The 27,861-nt window shown below is 41.4% G+C and overlaps 1 protein-coding gene across 10 annotated transcripts in view; it reads left to right on the forward strand.

The window, feature by feature from the left end:
- Positions 1-27,861, forward strand: part of ncam1a (neural cell adhesion molecule 1a) — a 278,226-nt gene that overhangs the window by 191,588 nt on the left and 58,777 nt on the right. For 6 of the 10 annotated variants that reach the window (XM_030438913.1, XM_030438916.1, XM_030438918.1 and 3 more), the window contains exons 5-9: positions 297-434; positions 1,580-1,697; positions 7,123-7,283; positions 8,210-8,352; positions 21,243-21,393. In XM_030438913.1, coding sequence (XP_030294773.1) covers positions 297-434; positions 1,580-1,697; positions 7,123-7,283; positions 8,210-8,352; positions 21,243-21,393 — 711 coding nt within the window. Of the gene's footprint in view, positions 1-296; positions 435-1,579; positions 1,698-7,122; positions 7,284-8,209; positions 8,353-14,517; positions 14,548-21,242; positions 21,394-27,861 lie in introns of all 10 variants that reach the window. The other 4 variants (XM_030438912.1, XM_030438914.1, XM_030438915.1 and 1 more) reach the window with 1 other exon arrangement.

Genomic DNA, 27,861 nt, shown 5'->3' on the forward strand with positions numbered 1-27,861 from the left:
CAGGGCTCTGTGTTTCTCCAGCCACTTGCGTGATTACCAGGGATAATTGGGGCTCTCGAATCTGGCTCCAACTTCCTGTCTGAGCACTTAAGTGAAGTTTTTCAGTTCTTTAATGTTCCTCCTGAGCCATTACTTGGTTTTTTTGTTAGATCTGAGATTCCTGTGGCAGTTTGAAACAATTGCATCCAAGCATCTGACATTTGGAGTTTTGTGATCCGGTGACAACAATGAATTCCTAATCCCGAACAACCAGTTGTGATCAGTCACTGATTTCCTGTTTTCCTTATCTGTTTAAGTGCGATACAAGATCATGGATAATGGCCACCTGCAGATCCGCGGCATCAAGAAGACAGATGAGGGAATGTACAACTGCGAGGCTCGCGTCATGGCCAGGGGAGAAATTGACTTCAGGATGATCAAGGTCGTTGTTAACGGTAAGCATTGCACCTCTTTCACCTTCTGCTCCCTGCCGGTCCTGATTCTCATAAAGGAGCCGGTGCTCAGCATGGTAGGTTACAGTAATGATGACCCAGAGATACCAGAGAACGTTCCTGAAAGATGCAAAATATGATTGATTAGTGTTAGTTCCGTCAGTCTTGTCTGCCCTCATGCGGCTGTAGAGGATGTCTTTGCGAGCGGCTTATTACAACTTTGTTTAGACTTGTGTTAAGTGTTAGGCACAGACTTGTGTTAAGTGTTAGGCACAGACTTGTGTTAAGTGTTAGGCTGTAGTAATTAGGACAGGAGTGAAAGAGAATGTCGGGTGACGTAGTATAAATAGCGACAAAGTCTCTTGAATGAGGTGGTCGGGCTGGGTGGATAGGTCAAACACAGGTCTTTTACCCATGATTGATGTTTGTGTACCATGTGAACCCAAATGCCAGGGTTGACTTTCTAACAACATTACGTTACGTACATCATGTCATGATATTATCCTAAAACTAACCAAGCAGTGTTGGTGCCTGTTTGAAACGCCTGTCTCTGCTACTCTCCAATGGTGGTATATGCTGTTTTGGGAATCATTCATAAATTAGGGTTAGGGTTAAGATTAGGGTTATTAGGAGATGTTGTTCATGTTCTTACATGTTAGACAACAACTTCTAGCAAGATTATTGTTAGATGAATATGAATATTCATTGTGGACAATCATTTTTTCCACTTACTGTTTGGTTTTAATCTGGCACAAGCAGACGTTTTGGCTTGTAGTAAAGATTTTGTAAAGTAAAGATTTTGATTTTGATTTCTATTTAGGCTTAATTTCTATCTCACTTTATGAAGCTGACGACTGCCAGTTTCTCTCCTCACGGACACTGGTGAGATTTAGGTTTAAGCAGGTGGTGTACTATGGTATTTTCCAGGAAGGATCAACAACATTACACATTAATGTGTAAAGATTTTCAATAACTGGCAACAGCCTCCGCTGTCTTACGTCAATCATGACAGAATCAATTCACCTACAAAGGTTGCGTATTACGAGTTTAAGTCCATATATCTTGATGAGGTCTCTTCAGTAAACCCTGTCAGATTTTCAATACACTTGCTGCATCTACTCATTACTTATCTTTCATCTCTTTTTCAGTCCTTCCCACCATCCGTGCCAGGCAGTCGGATGTCAACGCTACAGCAGACGTCGGTAGCTCTGCTTTGTTGGCCTGTGATGCAGACGGCTTCCCTGAACCCACCGTCACCTGGGCACAGTACGTCACCCACCGCTGTCATAGGTCTATTTTGATGAGTATAGGATGAGGGGTAGATCTGAGCCGTCACAAAGATGAAGCCCTTTTGTTGTTTTCTTTTTCTAAACCCCTTATCTTGACCTCCAAGGAGAAGAAAAAGAACGAAAGAGACACACACACAGTGCCGACTGAACCGTCTTATGTCGCCTCACTAAGAACTTCAAAGACAGCTAAGCCAAAAATACAGCACATACATCAAGGCAGTACAGTATATTCCTACAGACACTATTTTCTTCTTAGAAGCAATCCGCTAAGGAGTCAAAAAACAGACCGATAAGATCAAGTTGTATAAAGATGATGTACAGCAGTGTAAGGCAAAATGATAAACACACAAAAACCAACACTCCGTTCAGTATTTAAAGAACACCAGGATCTACTGTAATGGGTGTACTTCCAGGTCAGTTCACTTAGTCACAAACTTTCCTTATCAAATCAGACCTCTGCTTTATCTTTTCAGGAGGCTGTTTATTTTTATCAATGACACTTAGTGAGGCTGTGCCCTCCAGTGCAGGATACACTCTATCAGCCACATCCACCTGGATCAAAGGGCCATGTAGTAATCTGGAGGAGTTATTTTTTTCGAGGATATTTTTAGCCCGTCTCTGTCTCCAGCTGCTGGACATTATGACAGTGGCTCACCACAGACATAACACTAGAGGTACAGGTTACATCCGGTAAATTACTGTTGTACTTATGTCCAGCAGGATGCTAAAAAAACATTACTTCTCCAAATTCCAGTTGGTATGTGATGCACACATTGGTATTCGAAGCTTCCAATGAGCTTGTGTGAAAGAGTAGCTTATTTCTTATGTCTGTAATTAATTTGAACAAATGAAGAGTTTGCGGTGAGTTCAGTCTCTGTGGCCTCAGCCTGACAGCTCCAGTGTTACAGTGCTTCAATTTAACTTTCCATTTTCATTTGATTTGACTCGACTTTGTGCTAAATCTGAGTCATGTTTTGTGTTAAGTGCTAAAAGACGTCCTCATTTACTCACCTGTCCACTGTAGGCATGATGAAAAAATATCCAGCTTCAGATTCAGAATTTCAACAGAACTAAGAACTTATTATTGTATTTATTTATTTTTTGTTGCATCCTTTGAATGGAATCAGAAAGGGTACTTCAACACTCACTGAGAGTTCAAATTACGTGTTTCAGATTTAGCATTAATCCACTGGAGATGGTAGCCTTTTTATGAATCTCGCCTTCTGATTAAATGGGAGATAAAAAAAAAAAAAAAAAAATGAAAAACTCTCTCCCTTGCTGCTGATGCTGCACGCCTCTCACTGCCTCTCTGGCTGAACTCTTTTTTCAAAACGGCCGTCCCACATTTGAAGGATTTCATATGCATAACATACATACATTTAAAGGAGTTGGTGTTGTAAATGTGTTTTGTAAATGGGGCATAAATATGAATTTGCACGGCCTTGCCTGTAAGTAGTCGTGTGGGAGATGTGATTAGTTTTACATGCATTTACATTTGCGTGACGGTAACAAGTGCAAAAAAAGGCTTTGATGAGCATTATTAGGCAGGTTTCCACTCTCCACACATTATTTAAATCGCATACTGTTCTGATGTGGTCGGTGTGGTTATATAGCAGGCACTCACACACACACACACACACTCACACACACACACACAATCTGCAACCGGTTTAATTTTTGCTGCTTGTAACTTTAAGCTTTGCCTGGCTGTAGCAACAAATATGTTATAGCATACATTACATCGCACATATGAGATGGAGCTGTCATATGGCTGGATAGAGACCGAAAATGAGAAATGAATCAGGAGAGACAAGCGGATGACGAAAATTGTTTATTGTGGCGGGTAAAAATGATGATTAAGTCTTGGCAGAAAGACTTGGGCACTTAGACTCAACAAGGAGATTTTGGTGGCGGCTGATGACTCTGCTAAGACTGATGAGGCTGAGAAATCTGAGAAGACTGGATGGTGATGGGAAGACGGAGGGCAGGCATAACAGCCGCATGAACTGAATAAAGGCGAAGTGAGAATTGTGTCTTTTTAAGAAATATGATAGGCTAACAATGTGACTGATAAGAACAGCCAATGGCCTCAAATAATGACAACGAGGAAATTATGAGAGAGTATCCGTGAGAGGAATAAACTACCGAATTTAGCATGACGGACCTAACGTTGACTGGACTTGCTGCATGCACACACACAAAGAATAAAAAAAAAACAATTTTTATCAAGCTTACCACACGGGAGGGGGGCTGATATGTGATGCGTGATGACTGTGTTCTGATTTGACGCGGGTGTTTCCAAGGATCTTATTTACACACGATATCAGTGTTTTGATAGCTTTTAACCCAATTTAGTTTCTACAAATCACTCATCAAAAAACTATTTAGTTCCGATTTAACCTTTTTAATAACTAAAAATCACAAATTCGAATGGGATCTGTGATCAGCTTTTGTTGGCAAAGAAACCAAAACCCTTTCATTTTTTCAGTAGGAGTCTTAATTATCTCCATAGCCTGTGAATATGAGCTGAAGATAAGATGAGCAGTATAAGATATGAAACATTGATTAAATGTGCATCTGGCAGGATGGCATAACGGTTTACAGTCATTATCTCAAAATTAAATAGAAATTCTTAAATCCACCGACCCCAAACGTTTCTGTTGTTTGATCACTTTTCATAATAAAAGATCGGTATCTAAACTCAGTCATTCTGGGTTAATCTGAGACTTATCATCAACAGGGACACAGTAAAAAGTGACGTTACCATCAGCAGGATCTAGATCAAATAACACCCGGTTGACAGGAACCACTCCTCCTTCCGTCTGTCGAAGTCATTTGTGAAGTACGTCTCCATGCATTGACGGCGGCTCATCTGTGGAGCTTTTTCATTTCTTCGGACAGCAAAGAGGCTGTGTGTGATTTGTGTGTGTGTGTGGGGAGTGTGAGGTAATGTGGCGCCACTGCAAAACCTTGTTAAGTATCTCAGATTTAATCACAGAAGATAATTGATGAGGTTATGTAGCGGCTATTTAAAGCAGAGGAGGAAAAAAAGATGCTGCGAGGGTGAGACGGACTTCGCTCACTGAGTCCTTTGGCACTGGCAGGTATTAATCAGGTGTAGCGTGAGAGAAGGTGTCGCTATTGGCAACGGTCATCTCTGTCGTTGACCATGGGAAAGTGGTTCGCCTGGCTCGGCTTCAGTTTGTGTGTTAAATGTTCAAAACGGGTGTGTTCAAACAGCGGGATACAAATACTTTTTTAACGTGCTTTTGGACAAAGTATCGATATTAGGGGTGGTGAAAAAAAATGATTATTGATTAATCGCGATTATGATATTGATGATTATGATTTGATAATTAAATTTCCAAAAATCGATAAAAAAAAATAAATAAAAAAAAAATTCTTTTTTTTTTTTTTTTAAATAGTAATACAAACTGGAGTACTCCTCTTGCTGGCTTCCGCTACATGGTCAACAGTCTGGAGCCAAGATATGTTATTCCATCCCAGAGCTTTTTCACACTTAAATCGATTCCAAATCTTTACAAGGAGACAAACCTTTCCGTGCAAGTGTCCCTCAACTCTGCTCACAGGGTAGCAATAACGTGCGATGCCTGGACATCCAGAGCTACAGTCTCATAGGTGACCGTTACAGCTCATCATGTCAGCAGTTAATGGAAGCTAATGTCCTAAGTACTTCAGACGAAAGCTATGGATGATAGCCACACAAGCGCAAATATGTGTGAGTTTCTCAAAGCAATGGCAGACGAGTGGGGAATAGAGAAACACGCCCTGGTTCTCGTCACCAACAATGCTTCTAACATGAGTCCGGCTGCTGAGCTTGGCAGCTTTCTTTTAACAGTGAAACACTACATTTAAAACAAATTTAAAAAATAATAATTTTGATATTACAGTTACACTATACAATATTGAAGGTGCTGTGAGGTGTTACCCAAAAGAGAAGTAAAATAATTCAGCAGCTGACTGATGTTAAATGGAAGATCAACAATCGTTAATAATCGAAAATCGATTTGTAATCGAATCGAGACTTCAATAATCGGAATCGAATCCAATCGGGAAATTGGGCTGATTAACCACCCCTAATCGATATTGGTATCATAGCTGTATTAGTGATACCAGCCTGGATTTTATTAGTCATATTACACATTTCTACTTAAAACAAGCTTTAATGACATTTTAAATTCTGTCGTGATTCATGTCGCTACTGAAGGTTGTCTGTGAGGTAAATGAGACAGTGGTGTAGGCTTTCAAACATACGACTGACGCTAACATTTATCTTGGGACCGCAGCCTTTTTTTTCAAAGCTTCACAATAAAGGTCTTGATTGATGAATACGATGTTACAGAATGGTTCCTCTTTCCGATGCGTTAGCGTCTGTCTTTAACAAAAACTACCATTTGATCTACCTGGAACTACACTCGACTCAGAAACAGTGGGAACAGCCCTGAAATATCTAGATCCAAAATAACTACTACTCCTTAGGAAATGATAAATACCTCTGCACACAAAGATGATAATGGATTTAGCTACTACAATATATCTTAAGTAACTTAATTCAGTTTGAACTGGTGACGCTTTATCGCCACTCAGTTCTGACAAGTACAAATAACCGACGTTTATGTCTCGATATATATTTTCGTATTCATGGCGCACCATTTCTGCTGTCACTCAGTGGCACCACCGCTGTGCAGAGAGTTCTTAAAAGGCTGTTTTGCAGAGACACCAGTGAATAAGACTATTGAAGACTCTGATGATCCGCACAGCTGTCTTCCATGCAGCAAAAGCCGGTGTGTGATGTGGGTGTTGAGGCTGAGGGGAGATGCTGCTCCTGGCCAGAAATGAGTGAAGACAGGTTGTAGGGAGGACATATGGGTGAGGCAGTGGAAAAAAAAAAAGAAAAAAGAAAAAAAGAGGGGTAAAGCTCTATTTGTTGTTTGTCATTCACTGTCTGCCTGCAAAATGCTCCAGGAAGGCTGCCACCGCCGTGCATAACAATTCTCAATTCTCCAGAAAACGGGATTCTAACCTCCGGTGAAGACTTCTGCTCCTCAAGAGCGAAAGAGGGGTTTTCTTAAAACATGCATCATCATCAAATTGGTGCGTGGCCTTCTTAAAAAGACGGTGTAAGGGCTAAGGGAGAGCTGAGGCAAACAAAAGCTGTGGAAATGTCGGGGATGTTCTCAGAGGCATATAGAACAGGACAGCTTTTTTTGGTCTCCCAGCCTTTGTTGTGCGCCAGCTGCTCTCCTCCTGAAATAAAGCCCCAAACGGATCATTGTCAGTGAGTTAAAAAAGTTATTTGTAGGCCCCTCAAGTTGTGTAAGCAAACACTTGTGATGTGAACGCCCCAACATGTCTTTCTCCTCTTTTTCCCTCTGCTACAGTAACAACATTGTCCTTGAAACGGGTGATAAGTACAGCCTGAACGAGGATGGTTCAGAATTGGTAATAAAAGATGTCAAGAAAGTGGATGAAGGAGATTACACTTGCATCGCCAAGAACAAGGCGGGGGAGAAAGCCGAGGAAGTCAGCCTGAACGTGTTCGGTAAGAGAATAACTCCATCCGCTTACGATAGCATAAAGAACGCTGTAGCTCTTGTTTTTTTTTTCTCCCTCTCTCTGGCCTTTCCTTTTGTACTTATTGACATTTGCTGTCTACAGCCTTTTCCAGTGGCTGGATGCAGTGTTACACAGCGTGAAGCATATGGTTTAAAGAAAAGCGTGTCCTATTGAAAACTAATTAAGCCACCCCTCAGGACATTGAAAGATATCACGCTAGAGTTTCTCTTCATGAGGACATTTGCGCTGGCCTTATGTAATCATGTTCTCGCAGCTCTATTATAGGTCAATGGGGTATGAAACCAACCCTAATGAAGCCTGTCTGGGCACTCTACTACAATAGCACTAACAATATGTAACAACTACTTAAAGCCCGAATAATAAATATGTACGGCTAAAAGTAACGTCACGAGATGGAAAACCACAAAGAATAGTCAGCCATCTCCGCAGCAGCCCTGCTGAGCTCTGTAACCTCTTTTAGCTTTTCTGTTTGTTGTTTTCCAGCCCACAAACTCCACAGTCATCAGCCTCATTTTCAGGAGCTTCAGGCAGCAGTTTTTTTTTTGTTTTTTTTTTTGTTTTCTCTCTGATAAAGACACTGTCTAACAGAAATTGTTGTTTAGCAACAAGCTGTTAAAGATCACATCCTGAGTCGCTGGTAGACTGAAGTGGCCAGATGGGCAATTGTTTGCCGTACATGTAACTGCTTGATTTAAGATGAAGCACTCCGTATAATGAATGCAGTATTAGTGGGATAACGACAAGACTTCAATGGACAACAGTGCTACCAGATTCTGGCAGCAAACCGCAACAATTTATACCTCATGTCTGGATATGTCCTCAGTGTCCTGATTAGTGGAACCCTGTTTGGAAAGTTTTCTTTCAGTTACATTTGTTTTGTCTCGTTTCTAGTGCAACCCAAAATTACCTACCTGAATAACCAGACCGTCTCGGAGTTTGAGGAGCAAGTCACCCTGACTTGTGAGGCCTCGGGCGACCCCACGCCCACCATCTCCTGGAGTTTCGAAAACAGGGTGTTCAGTGAAGGAGAGCAGGTACTGGTTTATTTCTTCCTTTATTGTACAGCAAAAGTGAACATATCGCTTTCAAATAGTCACTCTTCTTCAGACGCTTTTTATCATCCGGATGAATCATCATGTCCTCGCGCATCACGCCACAAAGAGTCTAAATCAGTCTTGACATTGTTAAATAACAACAGAGGACTTTCTAAATGACCTTTGGCAATAATTCACATAGGATGTTTTTTTCAAACATCTCATTTTTTGTGCCTCACAGAACTCCAGTTAATTTGAATGTTTAATGTTGAATGTCTGCACTATATATATAACAAATACAAAATATGTATCCGCATTCGAATGTGTTTAGATTCCAGTGACAATGATTTTTGAATAGAATCCTGAAGTTCTCAAATACTTGAGAGCTCAAATAAACCCCCACGTTGTACAAGATAATGTGTGCCACCTGTCAATGATGACCTGCACTTACTTTGGCAGTGCGGCGCAGACTCTTGCAGATGCTGTTATGTATGTGGACCACTGGAGGGATCGCTTTTATTGAACAAACCTCTACTAAAATCATCATTCATTTTCTCAATCCATCACAGAGCTGACACATCCACCATTATTCACACGGATATTCCGGCTATTTAGTCGTCGTCCCCTTGACTTGCAGTTCTGCTCTTTATCTTGAAATGACTGCTGTTGTGTTTTATTTCCAGCCCTCCAATCCTGGATCATTAATAGCCAAGCAGTTGTCCAGTCAGCTCAGACTTCTTATTAAATCCTGTATTGCCACCTGAATTCTATCCTTGAATGGTAAAGTTTTGAATTCTGCCATCTCTTTAAACTTTTAGCAGCCTTTCTCCAACACTGCTAGAATTGTACTAATGATTTTGTATGTTTCCATCGTGACTGCTAGAGGCAAGGGTGTGCGGACTGTCGTAAAACCAATTTTCAGGCAGCACTGTTGCGTGATATTCCCCAGCGCTGTTAAGAGTATATGTAACACTTCACTCCCTATTAATCATTAGCATTTAAAAGAGAATATTTTTCTGAAAAGACGATGAAAAGTGCTCATCGGAAATTCACAGAAAATTAAGTGCAAATGATTTCGGAGAAATTAACTTAATTATTGCTGTGTTAAAAGCCAGAAGAGTCCCCCTCTATCTCCAGATCAGACTGTTCTGCGCTCAGCTATGCTACTCTGGCAAACTGCTGTGATTATCCACTTTGGAAATGAGTGGGCAATTTTTTTCTCAGGATGAACATGATATAAGAATAAAGAAGCCCCTAACCCATCTCTGTCATGCTTTTGGTGTATAGCCGGGTTTTTTCTCTTCGTGTCCTTCAGGAGCACTGGAGATAACACTGGATTAAAGCTTTGGCTATAGAACATGCTGGCTTCTTAAGACGTGTGAGCTCTGAATACATGTCCTTGTGCATTTTCTCCATTACAGTGGTCACAGCGTGTTGGCAGTCGCCAGCCTAAAGAGAGATTTCGCATCCCCAAATCTATTGTTATGCTCTTATCAGCTCATTAAAATGGTATAATTTTGAAAAAATCCATCTTTAACTTCTATTCTGAAAAACATGCACCATGTGAGCAGCAGATGGATTAGTCACTTCACAGGGTAATTTTCTGCTGTGACTGCAGTAAACAGTATTAAGATAATTACCTTGCTGCCTCTAGCAGGTTAGTGGATTCAGGAGGAACACCTCATATGCTGGTTAATGGCTCAGCCCGCGTTAGACACTGCGAAAAATTCTAATTCATCTTCATAATACTTCTGATAATCATGGATTATGGACTGGTACTGGTACCGAAATTCGCTAGCAGCTCAGTCTGCTGAATTTTTAATCACTCCGTGTTATGTGCAATATACAAATTTGTGATTAAAGTAGGTCATTGCGCATGAGGTAACCAGCCCATCATCACCTTTCGGCATTCATGAAACCTCTGCGAGGCCACTCCCTCAGTAATCCTGACAGGTCTGTATGCGTTTTTGATGTAACCGTTATGAAATGCGGAGAAACTGTAAGGTTTGGCTTTTATTCTCGACCACACTCTCTCTATTCTTTAGTGCACTCTCCCACAGCAGACCTGTCAATTGGAAGTGATCCGCAGGAACCCCATGCCCTTACCTTATCGAACACAGTTGTTGCGTGGATGTTACGAATGCTGTACAAATGTAACAATAGGTGCACTATTTTCGGAGACACTGCAAATGCAGCGAAAGCACCTGTCCTGGCCTGTCCCAAAGGACACCACGGGACACAGTTGCACAATATTTGGGCCATGCTGTCCTACTTTACCTCACAACTCTGTCCGGCTGTATTCAGCGACTGTGATGAATTATGTCTTAAAGCTGCCATTTTTTAACATTAGATATATTTCTGTGAAATCAACAGTTCTTTATTCAGCTCCAAACTAAAAAGAGCACAAGACATAAAGTATCTCTGTCAATGATAAAAAGAGAATTTCAGAATGAGGTGTTTGCCAGCAAAATCCACGAAAAGTGTCAACAGTGTTGACTGTGTTGGGATGAATTTACTAGTGTTTACAGCAGGATGATATAAAATATGTCTGGCTCGTGGTGATGAAGGAACATCTTTGTTTGCCTTTGTCAACTTTTGACAAATTACAAAATATAGAAAAGAATAGTTTTTCTTTTAAGCACAGCCAACCAGTGACACATTTGGACTGGCAGTTGCAACCTTTATATTTCAAAGTCATAGCCTATAATCGCCATTTTGGCTTCTACCATATTGTATTATGAATCTTGTAGCTTTTGAGCGTGTCTTCATTGACATTTCTAGCAACCACTGGTTAGATCACCAGAAAAACTGGGAACATCACCAGACCAATTAGCCTGTCAGTAGCTTTGTCTTAATTCTGGGGTCGCATCTCTCACAGCACATGGTCTGAAAAGGCGTTGCCTTCCTTGACCGCCAAGGCCGAGCTGAGCGTTGTTAGATAATTACCCTTGCGTCACAAAGCGCCGCTCCTGTCGCCTGGCAACCTTGACAGTATTTGGGTCCCATGACTTTTTTGATAATTGTATCATTAGCTATTCAGGTGGCTTCAAAGCCCCATACTTCGTTGCTGCAGTTTCGCTACGTGTGTCCACCATAGCTGTCTTTTGAAAAAAACGAAATCACCAACCATCACCAGTGCATGGAGAATCTTAGGATACCATAGGCCGCAAAGGTTTTAACTGTTGCATCCTTCATGGCACAGGAAGGGAAGGCCACATTTGAAGGAGCCTTCGAAATGGGACGGCCTTGTCACATCGCTGTGACGCATTCGGCCTTCAAATGTGGCCTTCGAAACGGTGTGGCCCCTGGACAGAGACACGGCTGAAGTCTAAAATGATGGAACACTATGGCAATGCATTATCCCTAACACCTCCTATAAATGATGATGTCCAATATGGTTTAATTAGTGTTAATATCATCCTATATTCCACCCATATGCCTGGAAGCCAATCAGACATCCCCATAGATGTAATAGCTTTTGTGTCACAATCTGTGCTGCTTCTTTGTTCATGGGGTTTCTCCTCAGCTTTACTTGAGGGAATAAACATTATTAAATAACTTACACTTTAAGTCCTTTCGCCATCTGCTGTTACCTCTGAAAAGTTTATCTCCCTCTTCTTTTAGATTCCTTTCGGGAGGAACAGCGCCCTTATTTCCGTGCCAATAAACAATTATGCAGTTTTCAACCAGATTCTGTGAAAAGCCGAGTGGTTGTTTGTCAAAGTTTGTCGACAGAAGACACTATAAATTAAATCCAGAAACTTTCGGCTTTCTATTTCTGAGTCCAGCTTCAATGCAGTCCAGCCAAGAAAGCATTTAGCTGTTTAAAATCTTGCTCAAAGGAGTGATTCATCAAAATGTGGCATGTTTACAGTAAAACAGGCTCTGAAAACCACTTTGCTAATCTCAGATTAATTGTTTTAAATCAACAATGAAATATTAATGGGTATGAAACGTCGAAAAAGCGTTTCAGTTTTAAGCAGAATTAGTCATCAAAAGCAATTTACTCACTGTGAAATGAGTCCAAAAAACTGAATGCACACAGAAACTGATATTGCTTCAACCTGACTGTGCAGCCTCGTGGAGCTGGGTGTGCCAAAAGCTGAGATGCATGCGAAAAAAGCGCACTTCTTCACCTCGGTGTCATGCCAGGAAAGAGAAGGCATAATGGCATTTCCATTGGTGAAAATTTCACAGGATTAAGAAGAACGAGAGCAGAATGCTGGTAACATGTGTGTTGAGGGTGTCTTAGCTGCACTAGATACACACAGATACACTTTTGGTCTGAATGACCTCACGGTTTGCTTTGGAGCACCAAACCGTCCATTTTTAAGTTCTACAAATAATACAATCGTCAGTGTGTTTTCTTTTTTTCATCCAATGCTAGCTGATTGTTCGACTCTTCTTCTTTCACCTCTGTGTTGGAGGATTATCAGTAGATATTTTTTTTATTCAGCCCGGGTGCCCCCAGATTTTTTCCCATTAACTGTGTCGTTTGTTGCTGCCAATCAGTGGAAACATTCAGTGCGTTCAGGGCTGTTTTACTGAATCTTATCTGCCACCTGCAAGCAAGAGTCGCCTGTCGCCACTCACAGTTGTCACTGAATATCTTCTTTCATTCACAGCCCGTCATCTTCCCTCTCTTTCCTATCTATCACTGTCAGATCAATTTTGATTTAATGCCGCTGTAATCAGAAAATCCGGCTGTTCATTTGGTAATCGCTGTCACTAATTTTTCAGCAGATCGTCGTTCGCCACTGGTCCGTTTCCTGTTTGCCACGCTCCGTCGTCCTTACACGTCCCGGTATTACATCACACCAGAGCACCGACATATTCATGATGATCTGAAATGACAGAACAGTCGTTTTACTAGCTGCTGCTGCCGCCTCTTTAGAATTTCACCAGCTTGTAAAGAGCATAGTTCTCACTATATCATATCCTGAGAAGGGAGTGTGATGTGATTCCTTGCACGTGAGTAGCATATTACTCTTTGCGCGGAGAGATTAGAAATATCTTTATGTTCTCGTTATTAACGGGAGATAAGTGGCGCGCGCCTGTGTTCTGTACATAAATGAACGAGTTAATCAAAACACTGAATGCCGTGATGAGAAAGCCTCTGATTAGAAAAACAAAGTCCCTAGATACCGGTAATGGCTGTCTCATAATTAGTTTCAGTGCCCTGTTTTTCCTTAGTGCGCCTCCAAATTCTCCCTTATTACAGTGCATTAATTAATAAGCGACTGAGACGGCCCCATGTCGCTTCAGGAAAATATGCTCCAGTTTGGCTTTTTGACCAGTTCTGTAAAATCCGGGAACACAGTTGAACTGCCAAGCCTGAAATCCTGAACTCAGAGCAGTCGTTTTCTTAAACTTAATGATGTCGGGGTTTTAACACTGCGTATGCTCTGTTTTCAATTTTGAACAGTTTGACAGATTTAAACATAATTGTGCTAAATACAGCTTCATTCACCAAATCCCTCTAATCCTCATCAATGATTTTGCAAACTCTGTGTAGGTTTTTGTTTTTTGAGATCAAAACCAGTACTTTTCCATGTTCAAGCCCATTGATTTTGCACCATGTATACATTACTGCTGCACTTTTCCGCAGTTTGTATGGCCTTGAAGATGCTGGAATGTGTTATCCCACCTTTCAGGCAAACATTGGTTTCCGTTTATTCCACTTGGGAATGAAAATCAATGCACGGACTTGAGTTGGGTAATCTATCACACTGAGCATTATGTCTGCATTAGTCTTTATCAAAGCTGTATTACTGTTGCATGTTGGACTTATTTTAGCATACATAAAACAATAGCAAAGCAGCCACAAAGTTCACCATGATGGATTGCCATACTCACCTAGCAATTTCAGAGCCCCTCCAAGTTAATTTCCCCGCCAACTGAAAATGGATGCAAATCAAAAACCTACCTGGAAGGTAGGAAAATGCACTCTGGTGTACCCTGGAAAATGATTGGCAGCAATGTGTTTGTAGCCAGTGAGCTAAGGCATTCACAATCACCTCTACGGTCCTTCAAACATGAAATCACTGCTCATCTCCCGCAGGTAAATCCAGTCTGCACTCACTCTGTGTTGATCCTTTACAAACGCTTACTTTGCTCCACTGTGTGGCTGTTTGTCTTTGCTTCCTGTGTGTTTGTCCTCTCTAGGCTTCTTGGACACGACCAGACAAATATGAGGTATGGCTACGAAATACGGTAGCCTGACCCCTAGTTGTGATAGCCCAGCACTTACACATCCCATTTAGTGTGTGTTTTTGTGAGTGTTGTCACTCTGCCTACACTTAATGCTCGCTATATTTAGTATGCACTAAAAATGTAGACCATTAGACACGTAGTACAGTACATTTAATCCATTTAGTTCCGGTACACATTTAGACTTGCCCTATTTACTTGTCGCTGTTTTTTTTTTCCATCTCAAGATGTAGAGCCAGTCACAGTATCTGAAAGTAGATGATAGATAGATTTTTTTTGTTTTTGTTTGTTTTTTACCATATAGCATGCTGTTATTTCCTGCTGCACGGTCTGGTTAGTTCTCAGACTTGGTTCAGGGAAGAAAACAGATTCCTGGGTTGGGTTTGTTGGGCAGCCAGCAGCTCTACAACCTCACGTAGAAAACACAGTCAGCTCTGCAGAGGGCCGGCCATTGCACTAACTCACCAAGCTGTACTTAATCTTAACAGAGTGGTTTTTAAAACATTGTGGACTGCTATCATAAGCCAGGAGTCTGCATGGTTTTGTTTCGACTGCACACTACAGCAGCTGATGTCTCCGGTCAGAGGGGGAGTCCAGTCACCTGGGGCCTCATTTATACAATAGTCTTAACGGATCAGTTCACCCAAATTACAAAAGAAAAACAGGTTTTCTCACTTACCCCTTGTGGTATTGAGCCAGGCAGAGAGATTTAGTTTATTTGTTGAGATTTTGAGATAGCGGTGTATCTTGAGAATTCCGTGCACTGACAATATAATACAAGCGGAAGAAATTCCATTTGCGGTGCGCTCAGTGTAGGTACAGACATTACAAGGGAAGATGATTTGGAAATCTTTTTTCAAGAATCAAACCGAGCGTGCCATAGGAAAAGACGGCAAGGTTATCTAATAATGAATCGAAAAAAAAGCTTTTGTACACAAGCTCCCTGCTGTAGCGTTTCAGTGGAAAGAATCATGCAAACTCTTGGCCCATATCAAAGTCCGAACTACTGTCGGTAGATACAAACTGTCTGATATAACAAGCTAACTTCACTCACTGACACACTCACAATAATTTGTCTTACCATGTTTCACTGTGAAATACAGAAAGAACTCTGTGGACCAATGTTAACCTGATATGAAACAAAAAAAAAAACTAAATAAAGGATAAATGAATTTGTGCAGCTCAGAACTCTGCAACAACTTGCTCATCTTGGCCTCATATAAACATTCAGTTTGCTACCGATTGGTTCGATGAATTAATCACATTGCTCTTTTTTTGTTTCTGTGTAGTTGATTTCAATTACTGCATCACATGGTCTGTTTAACACATCCCAGCACGTGACCGGTGTTTCGTCACATTGTTGAACAGTCACCTTCAGGTTGTGTGATTTAAGGCTCTGCAGGCCACAGCCGCAGCGTGTTTATATGATTCGATGGTCTCATGATGTTTTCAGTTATTTAGCAATTTACAGTCTCATAGGAGCTGACTTGTCTGGTTATGATTCTGTCGAGAAAATCAGCTTTTTCTCTGTTTGAAAATCTTCTGTCCCTGATGGTGTGTCCCCTGTAGTCCTCCCTTGATTCTGGAGACAACTAGATACTGTTAGCAGCCTATTGCCCCAGTTAAGCTTTTCTCTTTGTCAGCCGATGACTGCCAGCCCAGGGAGATGTTTGCAGTCCATGTCCCTTTTTATTCTTATCACTGGTTTCTCTAAAACTGCTTGTCCCCACAGGGTGAGAGGTGTAAGAGTGGTAAACAGTGTGTTTATTAACCTGCTTTCTGTATCTGGCAGTGTGGAAAACAACATTCAATACGAGGCAACCAAAAAATAGCTTCGATAAAGAGGGCACCAGAGGATACTGTCAGCTTGTGGCTCTGTCGTGCAGACAGAAATGTTGCCTAAACATTTTTGATTTATCCCACTATACACAATATCACCAGCTGTTGATGAATTGTACAGCATTGATCAAACTACTCTGTAGTCCCCCACAACAGTTCTGGCCTTGCTTCCATTAGTTGTTGAAAGATATCAACTCTTTGATAGACTTAAATTAAGCCGCTAACAGGCAGGCATTATATGATTAGCCGCCATGATGGATGGATCCTGAAAGGTAGTATTACGCTAAAGAGAACTGCTGAACTCACTGAAGTATTTCTTAATTTCAGGAGGTGCACTTTAGAAGGCAGCCTGACACTTGAACCAAGACCAGGGTTTGATTGTAATAACCTGCTGCTGAATGCCATTGATTCCAGCAGTGCTGAATAGTCCATTCAGGCAGTCCTCTTCAACTCATGAACCGAGGAAAGATTGCATCGCCTTCTTTTATTTACCTCGAACGTATATCGAGGTCTTTCAGTGAGAATGTAGTACTCAAACGAGTCCAGTAACAAACTACTGCAAGGTGCAAGCAATGGAATCAAGGCTGGGATAACTACGCAGCCAGTGAATTACTGATAAACTGAATGCTTAACAGTACACTGTTAACCTCATTATGAACTGATTTGTGAGCTCGTGATAAGTGACTTCACAGCAAGGCCACCAGGAAGGCCCGACTGTCAAAATGTTGGACATAAGTTGACAAGGAACACTTAAATGCACCGTCAGTTTTAGCAGACAGGTTTCGTTTCAGGAGGAGGTTCAACTTCATGTGCCACATCCTGCAGGAGGATCCAGCCCACGAATCCGGAGAGACAGCTAATCATTGCCTTTTATCCTAGCGATCTACGGTGGCCTTTTTAGGACATGTGTGGATTAGCATGTCAAGCTCAGGTCTTCTTATTGATACATACATCTGCTGACTGTCCTTTTCTCAATAATAAAACATGTACTAAACGCATGTAGATATTAGCTCTGTCACAGGATCTGCTTTTGTAATTTCCTGGAAATACATTTTTTGCACTCCTAAGGAGATGACTCTAACTCCCAAGGGTTCCCAGCACTGCCGTTGTTCTTGTTAGTAAAAAAAAAGACGTAACAACAAGGATGACAACAACAAACACTGCATTAACAACCATTCTGCCACAGCTTCGGCATCGACCAGGGCAATGAGAGAACAATCAAGAATGCTTGTTGGACAAATTAAGTTGTCCCGGCCCTTATTTATGATCGTAGCGAGGAAACTATTCAGAGGAGCTGGAGTCAGCAATTAGAAAATAGAATGCGTACCAGATGATTTCTCAGTCTGGCATAAACACGGCGACACAAAAAGCAGGGGAAAACACAAATGAGGAAAAACAAACGATCACGACAGGATCAGAATGTGTGCAGCAGCTCAAAAACAATGAAGTACTTCCCGTGCTTCACGCCGTTATGGGCCACTGACCTGCTTGTGGTACCTGGTCACTACCTCACACCCTGCATGCTGTGTTTGTCTGGGGGCTACACTTCCCAGAGGCTGCAGGCATAAGGCGGGGCGCGCTGCAGATTGTGGGGGGTTATTTTTGTACGAGTCTGTACACTGTTTTCCCAGGTAAATCCGACGCATTCTGCCTTTAATATACAATAAACGGATGGCGCTATCAGTTCAGCTCCTTTGCTCCTTTGTTCCACAACCGCTTACCTCGCCTATAAAAAACAGCACATAAAAAATATGTCCCTGCTTTTTAATGAACTGTCTCCAAAATATCCTGGTTTGTGTGAGAGGTTGTCTCACAAGGCTATTAAAAGTTTAAGCTTACAGGATCTAAGGTTGCTGCAGTGGCACAGTCACTCAAGTCTGTAGTCTATAACCAGTAAAATATTAAATATGAAATGCTTCAGCAACTGTTGATTTTCCCTGTACTTTGGGACATCTATGTTATGCACAGGGCAAAGCAGAATCATTTGGTGATCCCTGCACTGTTTATCTAGTTCCCCAAATTCCATGTCAATCAGGGATGTTTAAGTTGATTGATCCAAAACTTAAGCAAGTCTCAAGTGATGTTTTTTTCGGGGCAAGTCAAATCACCCCCCACCCCCAATTACTACAGTCTTACCTGCAGCATCGGGTCCTTGTTAAAAGAAAAGGCCAGCTGATCTAACCAGGTCATAAATCACGACACTGAATCGAATTTGTATTGAAAATTAATAGTAAGTGAAATAAACCAAATCAAACTAAAAAAAAAACAAAAAAAAACAAAACTGTATTGAAGCTTATTAATTGAGCCAGAAATTAAAAAAAAAAAAAGACACTGAAAACATAGAATGAACACAGACAAGTCGAGTCTCGAGTCATTTATCTGTCAGGGTCAAGTTGCAGATTCTCAAAACAGCTACTCGAGTCAACTTGAGTCCCAATGGATTCCACGTGCCTGGGATTTTGCTCAACACCACACAGTGTCTGCACAGTTTAACAGAGCCACTACTGTCACTAGTTAACTAGTTTCAATCTTGTTAATAACTTTTACACTAACCATTTGATAACTGTATAGCTGTTATGATTATTGGATCATTTATCCTGACTGCTGAGCTAGAAAGCTCTCCCATTCCCTCCTTGTAGGATGCTGACACGAACAGCTGTTTTCAGTCGGCATGTTTTGTACTTACAGGAATCCGACTATGGTATTAATGCAGCATTACAATCTTTTTATAGAGAAAGTAGGGCCGTAGGTGGAGGAGAGGCGCTGGAGTAGAGACGCAGCACACATAAATAAAGAGTGAACTGGGCCCGCTCCCTGCATCACTGTGAAGACTCGGTCCGGCAGTCTCTCCTATGTAACAGCTGTGGTACAGAATACACGACAAGCTCAACATGTGTACTGACAGGTTACGTAACAGGGTGTCAGTCCTGCTCTACAAAAGCATAGCAGCGTTGACTACGCGGTCAGGGGACACAGTGAAAGATAATTTTAACCGTCCTAATTAATTTGGCAACAAATCAGAGTTGTCTGATTCAAACGATTTAGTAGAATTAATTCATAAATCCTGTTCAAGGGTCTGCCTCTTCCTCTGTTGTATCATTAAAGTATTATTCTCCATTAACCTTATCTCCGCTTACATTCCAACTGTGCGCCCAGTGCAGCTCCTTCCCGTGTCACCGCGGCGAGACAAGATTAATGCTGCCCTTTCAAAAATGTTCCAGGACGCTCCCTCACATCTTCAGCAAACGGCAAAAAAAATGGTTCTGCCACATCTGCATTCCCCTGCTCTGTGTAGGATAACAGCGCACGGCATAATGCTAATACAACAAATACCGTTCAATTATTTATAAAACGTAAACGCCTGAGCTCCTAGAATGTCTGAAATATTGATAGAGAATCATGGCAGCTCGGGGGAAGATGTATATCCCCTGTTGGTTTTAACGGCGTGGCGCCCAGAGGCAAGTAAGCTGTGGCTGTATTTTTTTTACCAGTCTGAGTTTTATCAGGCCTGCTACATGGCTCCTCTTGATTATTGATGTCTTTCCTCTCGCCTGCCACCTTCTGCAGCGTGTTTTTGAGAATGTATCTTAATTATCGTCCTGGTGGGAAGGTCGTATCGGCTTTCTGGCAACGCGCTGCACAAGAAGATACTCAAAGGTGACTGTAAATAGCGGCCGAGAACAAACAGAGGGGTGCACGGAGCCCCTCTGTCCTTTGGCCTCACCTTTGTGTCCGGTAACGTACCACAGATCAAGTAAGGCAGGTGAGGTCACTGGGTGTGCTCGGACGTCAGCGGCACACCTGTGCTGAGAGCTGAACGCTCTGGATATCCTCAGCGACTCCGAATATCCACAAACACGCCAGGTTCAGCTAAGTAGGGCAGGCTAATGAAGGCGAAGGAAAATTAAAGCAACGTTTTAACAAGCTGTTTGTCCCGGCTGCAATTACTCTGATCCAGCTGCAATTAGACTGCCTGTTAACCTGCAACTAGACTGCTAAATGGAGAGGACAGTAATCGACATATTGTAGGACTTAACAGTTTATTGGTCGCGCTCACTGAGTTCTAGCAGGGATATTTTCTCCGTAGCCACGATGTCCACCGTGTTACTGTTTGTATGTGTGAAAGTTCTATTTATCATGTACGTTTTAATGACTTTAGGACTGCTGTGTGAACACTGGCCACCTGAATTCCTTCACCAGGACGAGGCATTTAACTTGACCTAGAACTTTAACCTTAGTTCCATGCACACTGTGAAGGCTGAGGCTGGCGTGTCTATGTTTTTCCTGTTGTCGCAAATCCCAGGAAAATAATAAAACAATCACCCATTAGGCATTCTGTCAGATCTGTCTAGCTCCCCAGCACTCACTATACTATTCTAAGAAAATGACACAAGAAAAACATAGAATGACACCAGCCTTTTCCTTCGATTTCATAAAAAACGATTAAAGCAACAACTTCCAGTCTGTACATAATCCTCTTTTCTCCCATTGTTTTTGCTTTCTCTGATGTGCACCACGATTAAGGTCACCCCTGAATCAAACTGCGTTCATCCCAGTATCACAGTTTCTTTGGTTTTTTGTTTAGTTAGTTAAATTTGGGTTCTCAGTTTATCTTCTATTTTTACATTGTTTATTACAAACAAACGAGAAACATAACCCCATCAGTGTCTCTCTTTCTCTCTGTGTTAGCAGGAAGCTCTCAGTGTTTAGACCAACAAATAGAAGAAAATAAAAAAAAAGCTCTCATAAACAAGCTCGGGGGGATCACTGAGAGCAGCAGATGTGTATTCTTTCAAAATAAAAGTCAAGTGAAAACAATTACCCTCTTTTCTTCCCCGCAGAGCCTCGATAGAAACATCGTGGTACGCAGCCACGCACGGGTCTCCTCTCTCACCTTGAAAAACGTCCAGTTCACGTACGCCGGCCAGTACCTCTGCACCGCCAGCAACTCCATCGGGCAGGACGACCAGAACATGTACCTGGAGGTCCGCTGTAAGTCGCCCAGCTCTTCCTACACTTGCTTTTGCGGTTTAACGCTGCTGTCATAGTCATCACCTTTGGTTTCCAACGTTATAATCAACTGCTGAATGAATAAGGCACCCAGATGTTGTGAATAATGACATTTACCTTGTACATTTTCCCCTATACTCGCAGCAGAATAGAGCAAATATTTCTTAAAATGCTGAGTCATTTGCTGGAAAAGCAAAATTGAAAACAGAATGGACTTGTTTCTCTTTTTTTCACAGCGTAAGTATTCAGCTCATAAAAGTACCAGTGCAACTTCCCCCTCCCTTAGTATTGAAGTAAATGCTGTATTCACCCTTGTAGTGTAATTTCTGGAAGTGCCTCTGCAGTAGTTCTGTAAAAGCAGCAAGAAAATTCCAAATTGGGGGGGGGGGGGGGGGGGTAGTTTGGTAGGTTAGGTGGGTCATACACAGGACTTTATCCCCAAAGCCAGGTGGTTTGTGTCATTATTTACATAGTTATTTTAAACCACAGTATGATCTTTCCCCAAACCTAACCAAGTTGATTTTGTGCCTAAACCCGATCAAGATGCCTCAGTTTCACATACCAGTCCTTAAGTAGCATTATGTCATAATACGTGAGCTTTATGTTGAAAGGTTAGCTAGCCGTTGCATAGGCCTATGTAATATTGCTCACTTGACTACCGAGACCTTCAAGGTCTAATGCTGTAGAGCGTCATAGTTTGAAGCTTAAGGCCACTAACCAAGCTGCCATGTTTGACAAGCTGGTAGTGAGAACGTGTTGATTATCATATTATTATTAGTAGTAGTAGCAGTAGTAGTAGTAGTAGTAGTAGTAGAAGTATTATGATTATTATTATTGTTATTATTATATATGACATTATTCAATTATGACAATTATACAATTGTGAGTAGCACAGTTGTACTGTAGCTAGTCATGGTGAAGCCACTTATAACACTCACAGTTAGGTAGTTTAGAGCAATGCTTCCCAAAATAGGGCTCAAGCCACTTCATAGGGTCACAAGATAGATATAAGGGGTCATAAGGTGATTAGGGGAGAGAATAGTTCTGTTAAACTCATTTTGCTGCAGCAATTTCAGCTGTCTCTTGGTAAACAATGGATCATTGCATCTCTCGTTAATGATTTGAATGAGACCAAGTGGGAAGTTCAGAGTGCAAATCACTCTTTGGTGGAAGCGCAAGAAAGAGATCTGACAAGAGGCCCAATTACACACCGATTTAAGTTGTGAGAGCTCGCAAGCAGAAAAGGTTGGAAACAGCCAGCTTTATCTGTGACAGTGAGTTTCTTTGTTTTATAAGCTTATTATATTTTTCTCTATTAAAATATTAATGTGAAAGTTCACTGTGGCTTGGAAATCCTCAATATCTCAAAAAGTACAATACTTGAATAAACTTACTTAAATACTTTCCTCCAATGTCGGAGTCCTATTTTAACGAATTGCCCCTACCACACATACAGTATCGTGGACTGACATAAGTCAAAGAATAACTGTCAGCATTAGACAGACTCATTGCTTAGCTAAAGGAGAGACTGAAATGATTAAGTCAGGATATTAAGACTCAAAGAAATTCTTCTGCAGAAACTTTATAAGAGGCGCACATCTGTCTTCGGTTGGTACTGATCTGGAACAGATGCTGCAGCTGCTCCTGTCTCTGCATCTGCCCAGGATACGCTTCAACTAAAATGTCACAGTTATCAAACTTCCCTTAAAAAATGCCAGTGACAACTCATAGATTGTAAAATTACATCCTTTGACCGTGATATATCATCAGTCTGTGATGTTCGGTGCATTCCAGGAGTAATTTTCTAGACCTTTTTCTCAATTAGTCTGTCTCTGCTCAGCTAGTGATTTTGTCTGTTTCCTAAACTGTTGTTTGACAGCAGCCCCGAGAACTTTTCAGGGATTTGTTCATTAGCTGTTGCTTTTGCCTGTAGGCAGAAAAATCAATAGCGCAAGCAATATAAAAGTAAGAGCAAGAGAGCACGTCTTTCTAGTCAAGAAAAGATGGAGACTCATGCACTTATATTTAAACCTGCAGTGTGGCTGCCTTCCTTTAGCATTCTTTCTTTTTAGAGTTTTCTCCAAGAGCTCTCTCCTTGTATGATGGTTCAATGATTGTGCAAAACAGCAGCTCCAGACAGAAGGTGTCGATTTCTGATTCTGATTTGGACGGACTGAAAAAAAAACCAGGAGAAAACCTTCAAGACTGGACAAGTATTTCGTCTTCAGAAGAGTTCTGCAGTCTGTTGCAACAGCTTCAAATGTGTTGAGTGTAAATTCAAGGGCAGGTCAACACTTACTTGTTGGCTGTAATTAGTAAGTTTCACATTAAACGTGCTACTTTGATCATTTGCCCCGTTTCTGCTACTGATTTAACCGAGCTGCCTCCGCAATCAAAACATCGTTTCAGAGAGCGTCAGTCGGTGCATTCCCAAAAATGAGAGAGAGGGATACTGTTGATGCAAGCGTGATAGAAATTTCATACAAAACAGACATTTTATTTAAAAAAAGTATCTAGTGTCAAGTGGCTAACATTAGATGAAATGTCTTCAGTGCACTGACATTGCCTCTTTACTAATTCAAAGGTCTTTTATTCATCGCCCTTGGCACTCTGATGTTTTTCCCTCGGGTAATGATAACAGTATCACACATAAATATTGTTAGAGGTAATAACAGCATCAACAAAAGTCTCAGGAAAAACTTCTGTCTGGAGGAAAATATGCTGCTGAAGTTGCCACCTCCACAGTTACACGTGTCTGTTGCAAGCGACCAGGTGCTGCCGGTGGTAATTCCCATGACACGCGAAGTGAAGCAGCATAAAGTATCCGTATAGTGTGAGACACAGCGTGCACATCGGTGTCAGCATGACTGCAAAGTGATGTAGTCTAACCTAGGTGTACATATCAAAGACATTTTTCCTCGCATTAGCACACCTATCAATTTTCTAACTGTTTCACCACAGAACCAGCTACTCAGGAATAACTTTCACTTGGTTGGGAAGGCGTAAGCGTTACCATAAGTCTTCATAATTAAAGGCATAAACCACGCTATGTTGGAACGAGGCTACACGGTTCTTGTTATCAGATGCACAAAGCTGTTTTGATTAATGGCTATGTTAGGTCTATTGGGGAAATTACGACTCAACACTGTGGCTTAAGCAGCATTTACTTCACAAGTAATCCTGCAGTCCATAGGGGCATTTCAAAAGCATATAATAACACACGGCTGGAAGCAAAGAGATAAATATTCAAATAAGAAACTCCTGTAGCTGAGGAGGCCCATAGGCTTCACACCAGCTTGGAACGAGATGTGTGTGAACACGCAGTTTCTGTTTCTGGGGGATAAAGAGTGGACGAGTGGTGAGTGGTTGGTCAGTGGTACCACTGTGATTTGTTACCATGGAAACAAAGGTCTTATTCTGACATAGCCTTGAGGTGCAGTGGCTTTTTAGCCTTAAAACGACTTAGTCTTTACTTTTTCTGCAGCCTTCTAATTACTGGGGTCTTTGAGCATGGTGACGCTGCACTAAAATGCTGATGCAACCATTTTGCCTTTTTTAATCAAAGGTTTTATATATATTCTAGAGAGTGGCAGGAGTCACGACATGCCTAAATTATAGTTTCAAGAAACGCTGTAAAGCTTATATACTTTATATATTCTATGTATTACACTGCATGACAGCGAGGGTCTGTGAAGGGGCAAATACTTTTGATTGTTTGATTATTTTCCACTAACCAGCAAAGTAGCTACGTTCTGTAAGTATTCTGACATTTATTGGACAGTTAAGATTTCAACTCTAACCATGTTTATGATTTTTTATAGTTTGGAGGTGGGCGAGACATTTAGAGTGAATCGTGACGAGATTAGTCCTTTTTTACCTTTTTGGGCTACGTATGAAAAGAGCTACAATTTTTACATGTGCTGGACTTTAGCGACAAAAGAAGAAGAGGCTGTATATCTTCATATAAAGCTTGCTGAGTTGTGTTTTGGCAAGCATCATTAACTCAGCATACTCAAAATATATACTTGGAAAGATTGGAAGTCCATAATGGAAGCCAAATCACACTATATCTCCTTTTTTAAATCTATCGAATCTGTTACCTAGGTGGAAAAAAAAATAAAAGAGATAAATAAAGCCAATGGATGTTTAATTGGATTAATATGCCCTGCTCTCAATGCACCAGCAATTTGCTCCAGATATAATCACAATGCAGCGTTGATAGAGTTGTTTGAGGGCTCGCAGTTAGCTAGAGTAATCAGTGAGTAATCACGTTGCTGATTCACTGTTGCCAAGCAATTATCGATAAGAAAAGGTGCTTTGTCTTGAGCACAGCTCTCACTCTCTGTCCTCTCTATCACCACTCACCCACTCACACAATGAAGACGTTATCTAGGCATGGAACTTCCTATCTGTGGCACAGCATGATCCCATTAGCTGGGCTGAGTGTGTCTTGGTTTGCTGCTGAAGGACTGATAGGAAAGTGTTAATATCTTCTCTGTTTGAGCTCTGTTTTGTCAGCGGCCAAGGTTTGCTTTGCATGAAAGTCTAATGAAAACACTGTTTGAGCTGGAAGCAGGTCACTTCCTATGTACTCATCCCCATCCTGCTGGCTGTACAGTGAGAAACCCGCCTCTTTTTCTGATTGCTGCCAGGTTCAAAACACATGATGGCAATGGTGACACTAGGAGTAGCATACAATCTAACCTGCAGAGAAATGTTGTTTGGTGCCAATCAGTCTGTTAATATTGATCATTTTCATATCAAGGTATCCTTGACCAGGTAGAATCAGAATTTGTGCATTCATTTAACGTTAACATTATCCATGAATGTGTTTCTTTTATCTGTAAATCAAAAAGTAAATAGGATATACAACTCAGTAAATGTTTATTCCGAGTGAACACCACATAAAAGCCTTAATCATAATGATTTGATCTTGGCCTAATTTTAATCTTTGACGTATTTTAAGATAAATTGCTAATATCAGATTGTACCCAGGTGCTCACACTGCTATATCTTTATCTCTTTTCACTGACATTGTAATTCATGCAGAAACTTTTCTAGGATAAATATTGTACATGTGGAACATTTCTTATATGGGGTATTCAGAGTTAAATAATGTGAGCAGTGCCTAACAAAGACCAGAAGGTTGCAGTAATCTTTAGAATAGATTTACAAGTGACACAAAGAGGTTTGCAAAAAAAGAACCTTGTAAGAATTTTTGCCAGCAAAAGAGAGGTGCATGAAGAGCAATGTCATGTGATGGTCAATGTAATATATCAGAAAAATGTTGAAATTAGAAACATGATGCGCCGTCATGTCACTGTCATCTTTTTTGTACAAGTTGCAACAAGTCCGTATTAAAAAACTATGCCTATAAGCTCGCCACCAGGACTACCGTGAGGTTATGATGTCACAACTGTACAGTCACCGCCCTCAGCTGTGATTGCAAAAACACTTGCAGGCCTTTGAGAGCTGACCAATCAGAGCAGACTGCACATTTTGGGTGGGGAACCTTAAAGTATAGGCACTAAGACAGAGAGCTCAGGCAGAGGATGAATAGAGGTGCTGCAGCGACAGACTTGTTTTATATATAAAAGCAGCTCAAAATTTTTTGAAACACCCAAAGGTAATAGTATGAACCCAAAAAGCTACATATGGGTCCTTTAATTCCTAAGTTCCTAGTTGAATTACTGCACTTACCTTACCTGTATATACATACTCCTAATAAATGATACTGCTGTATTCATCACTATGTTTAGACCTGCATGAACAGACACAGTTCCACTAATTGCAAACATATTGACAATCACCACCTAGACCCGGCGAGGGGGCTTCAGAAATCAAAGAGGCAGGCACAAACACTGTAGGCTGTCAATGAGGCCCAAAAGCAGAATTGATAGAAGGAGCGAGTGTCTAATCAGAGCTGCAGGCGCCAGAGCATCTATTGACTCGGCCTCGTCCATCAATCCCAGCGGCAGCACACTGCAGAGTTTTCAAGGATCCGGGGTCAGAAGTAAAGCCCCGGCTGTGTCAGGGGCCGCAGCATTTCACAGCACTCAGAAGGCGAAGCACACTTCAGTGCATTCAGGAGCACTGCTCAGTGATGTGAGCAGGATATAATAAAAGGAAACAATGCAGGAAAACAGGCGTCTCCTGCTGTAGCCCCCTCTCAATGATGGAGGCAAAAATGGAGGCTAAGGGTGAAGTGTTTCCACCATATGGTATCACTTCAACTCGATGAGCATGTCAAAGCAGCTTGCTAAATAGGGCTCACTCCATAGCGTGAATGGTAGCAGTGTTATTAGTATCAGATACGGAGCGGTCGCAGTATTTTTCAAACCTAAAATTGGTCTGGCTGAATTTTCAATTTGACGGTGTTCAGCTCAGTTATCTCTGTTGACTCAATGCTTTGGCTAACTCATGATTGCGCGCTTGCATTCAAAACCATAC

Source organism: Sparus aurata, chromosome 13, assembly GCF_900880675.1.
Source record: "Sparus aurata chromosome 13, fSpaAur1.1, whole genome shotgun sequence".
NCBI classification, from domain to species: Eukaryota; Metazoa; Chordata; class Actinopteri; order Spariformes; family Sparidae; genus Sparus; species Sparus aurata.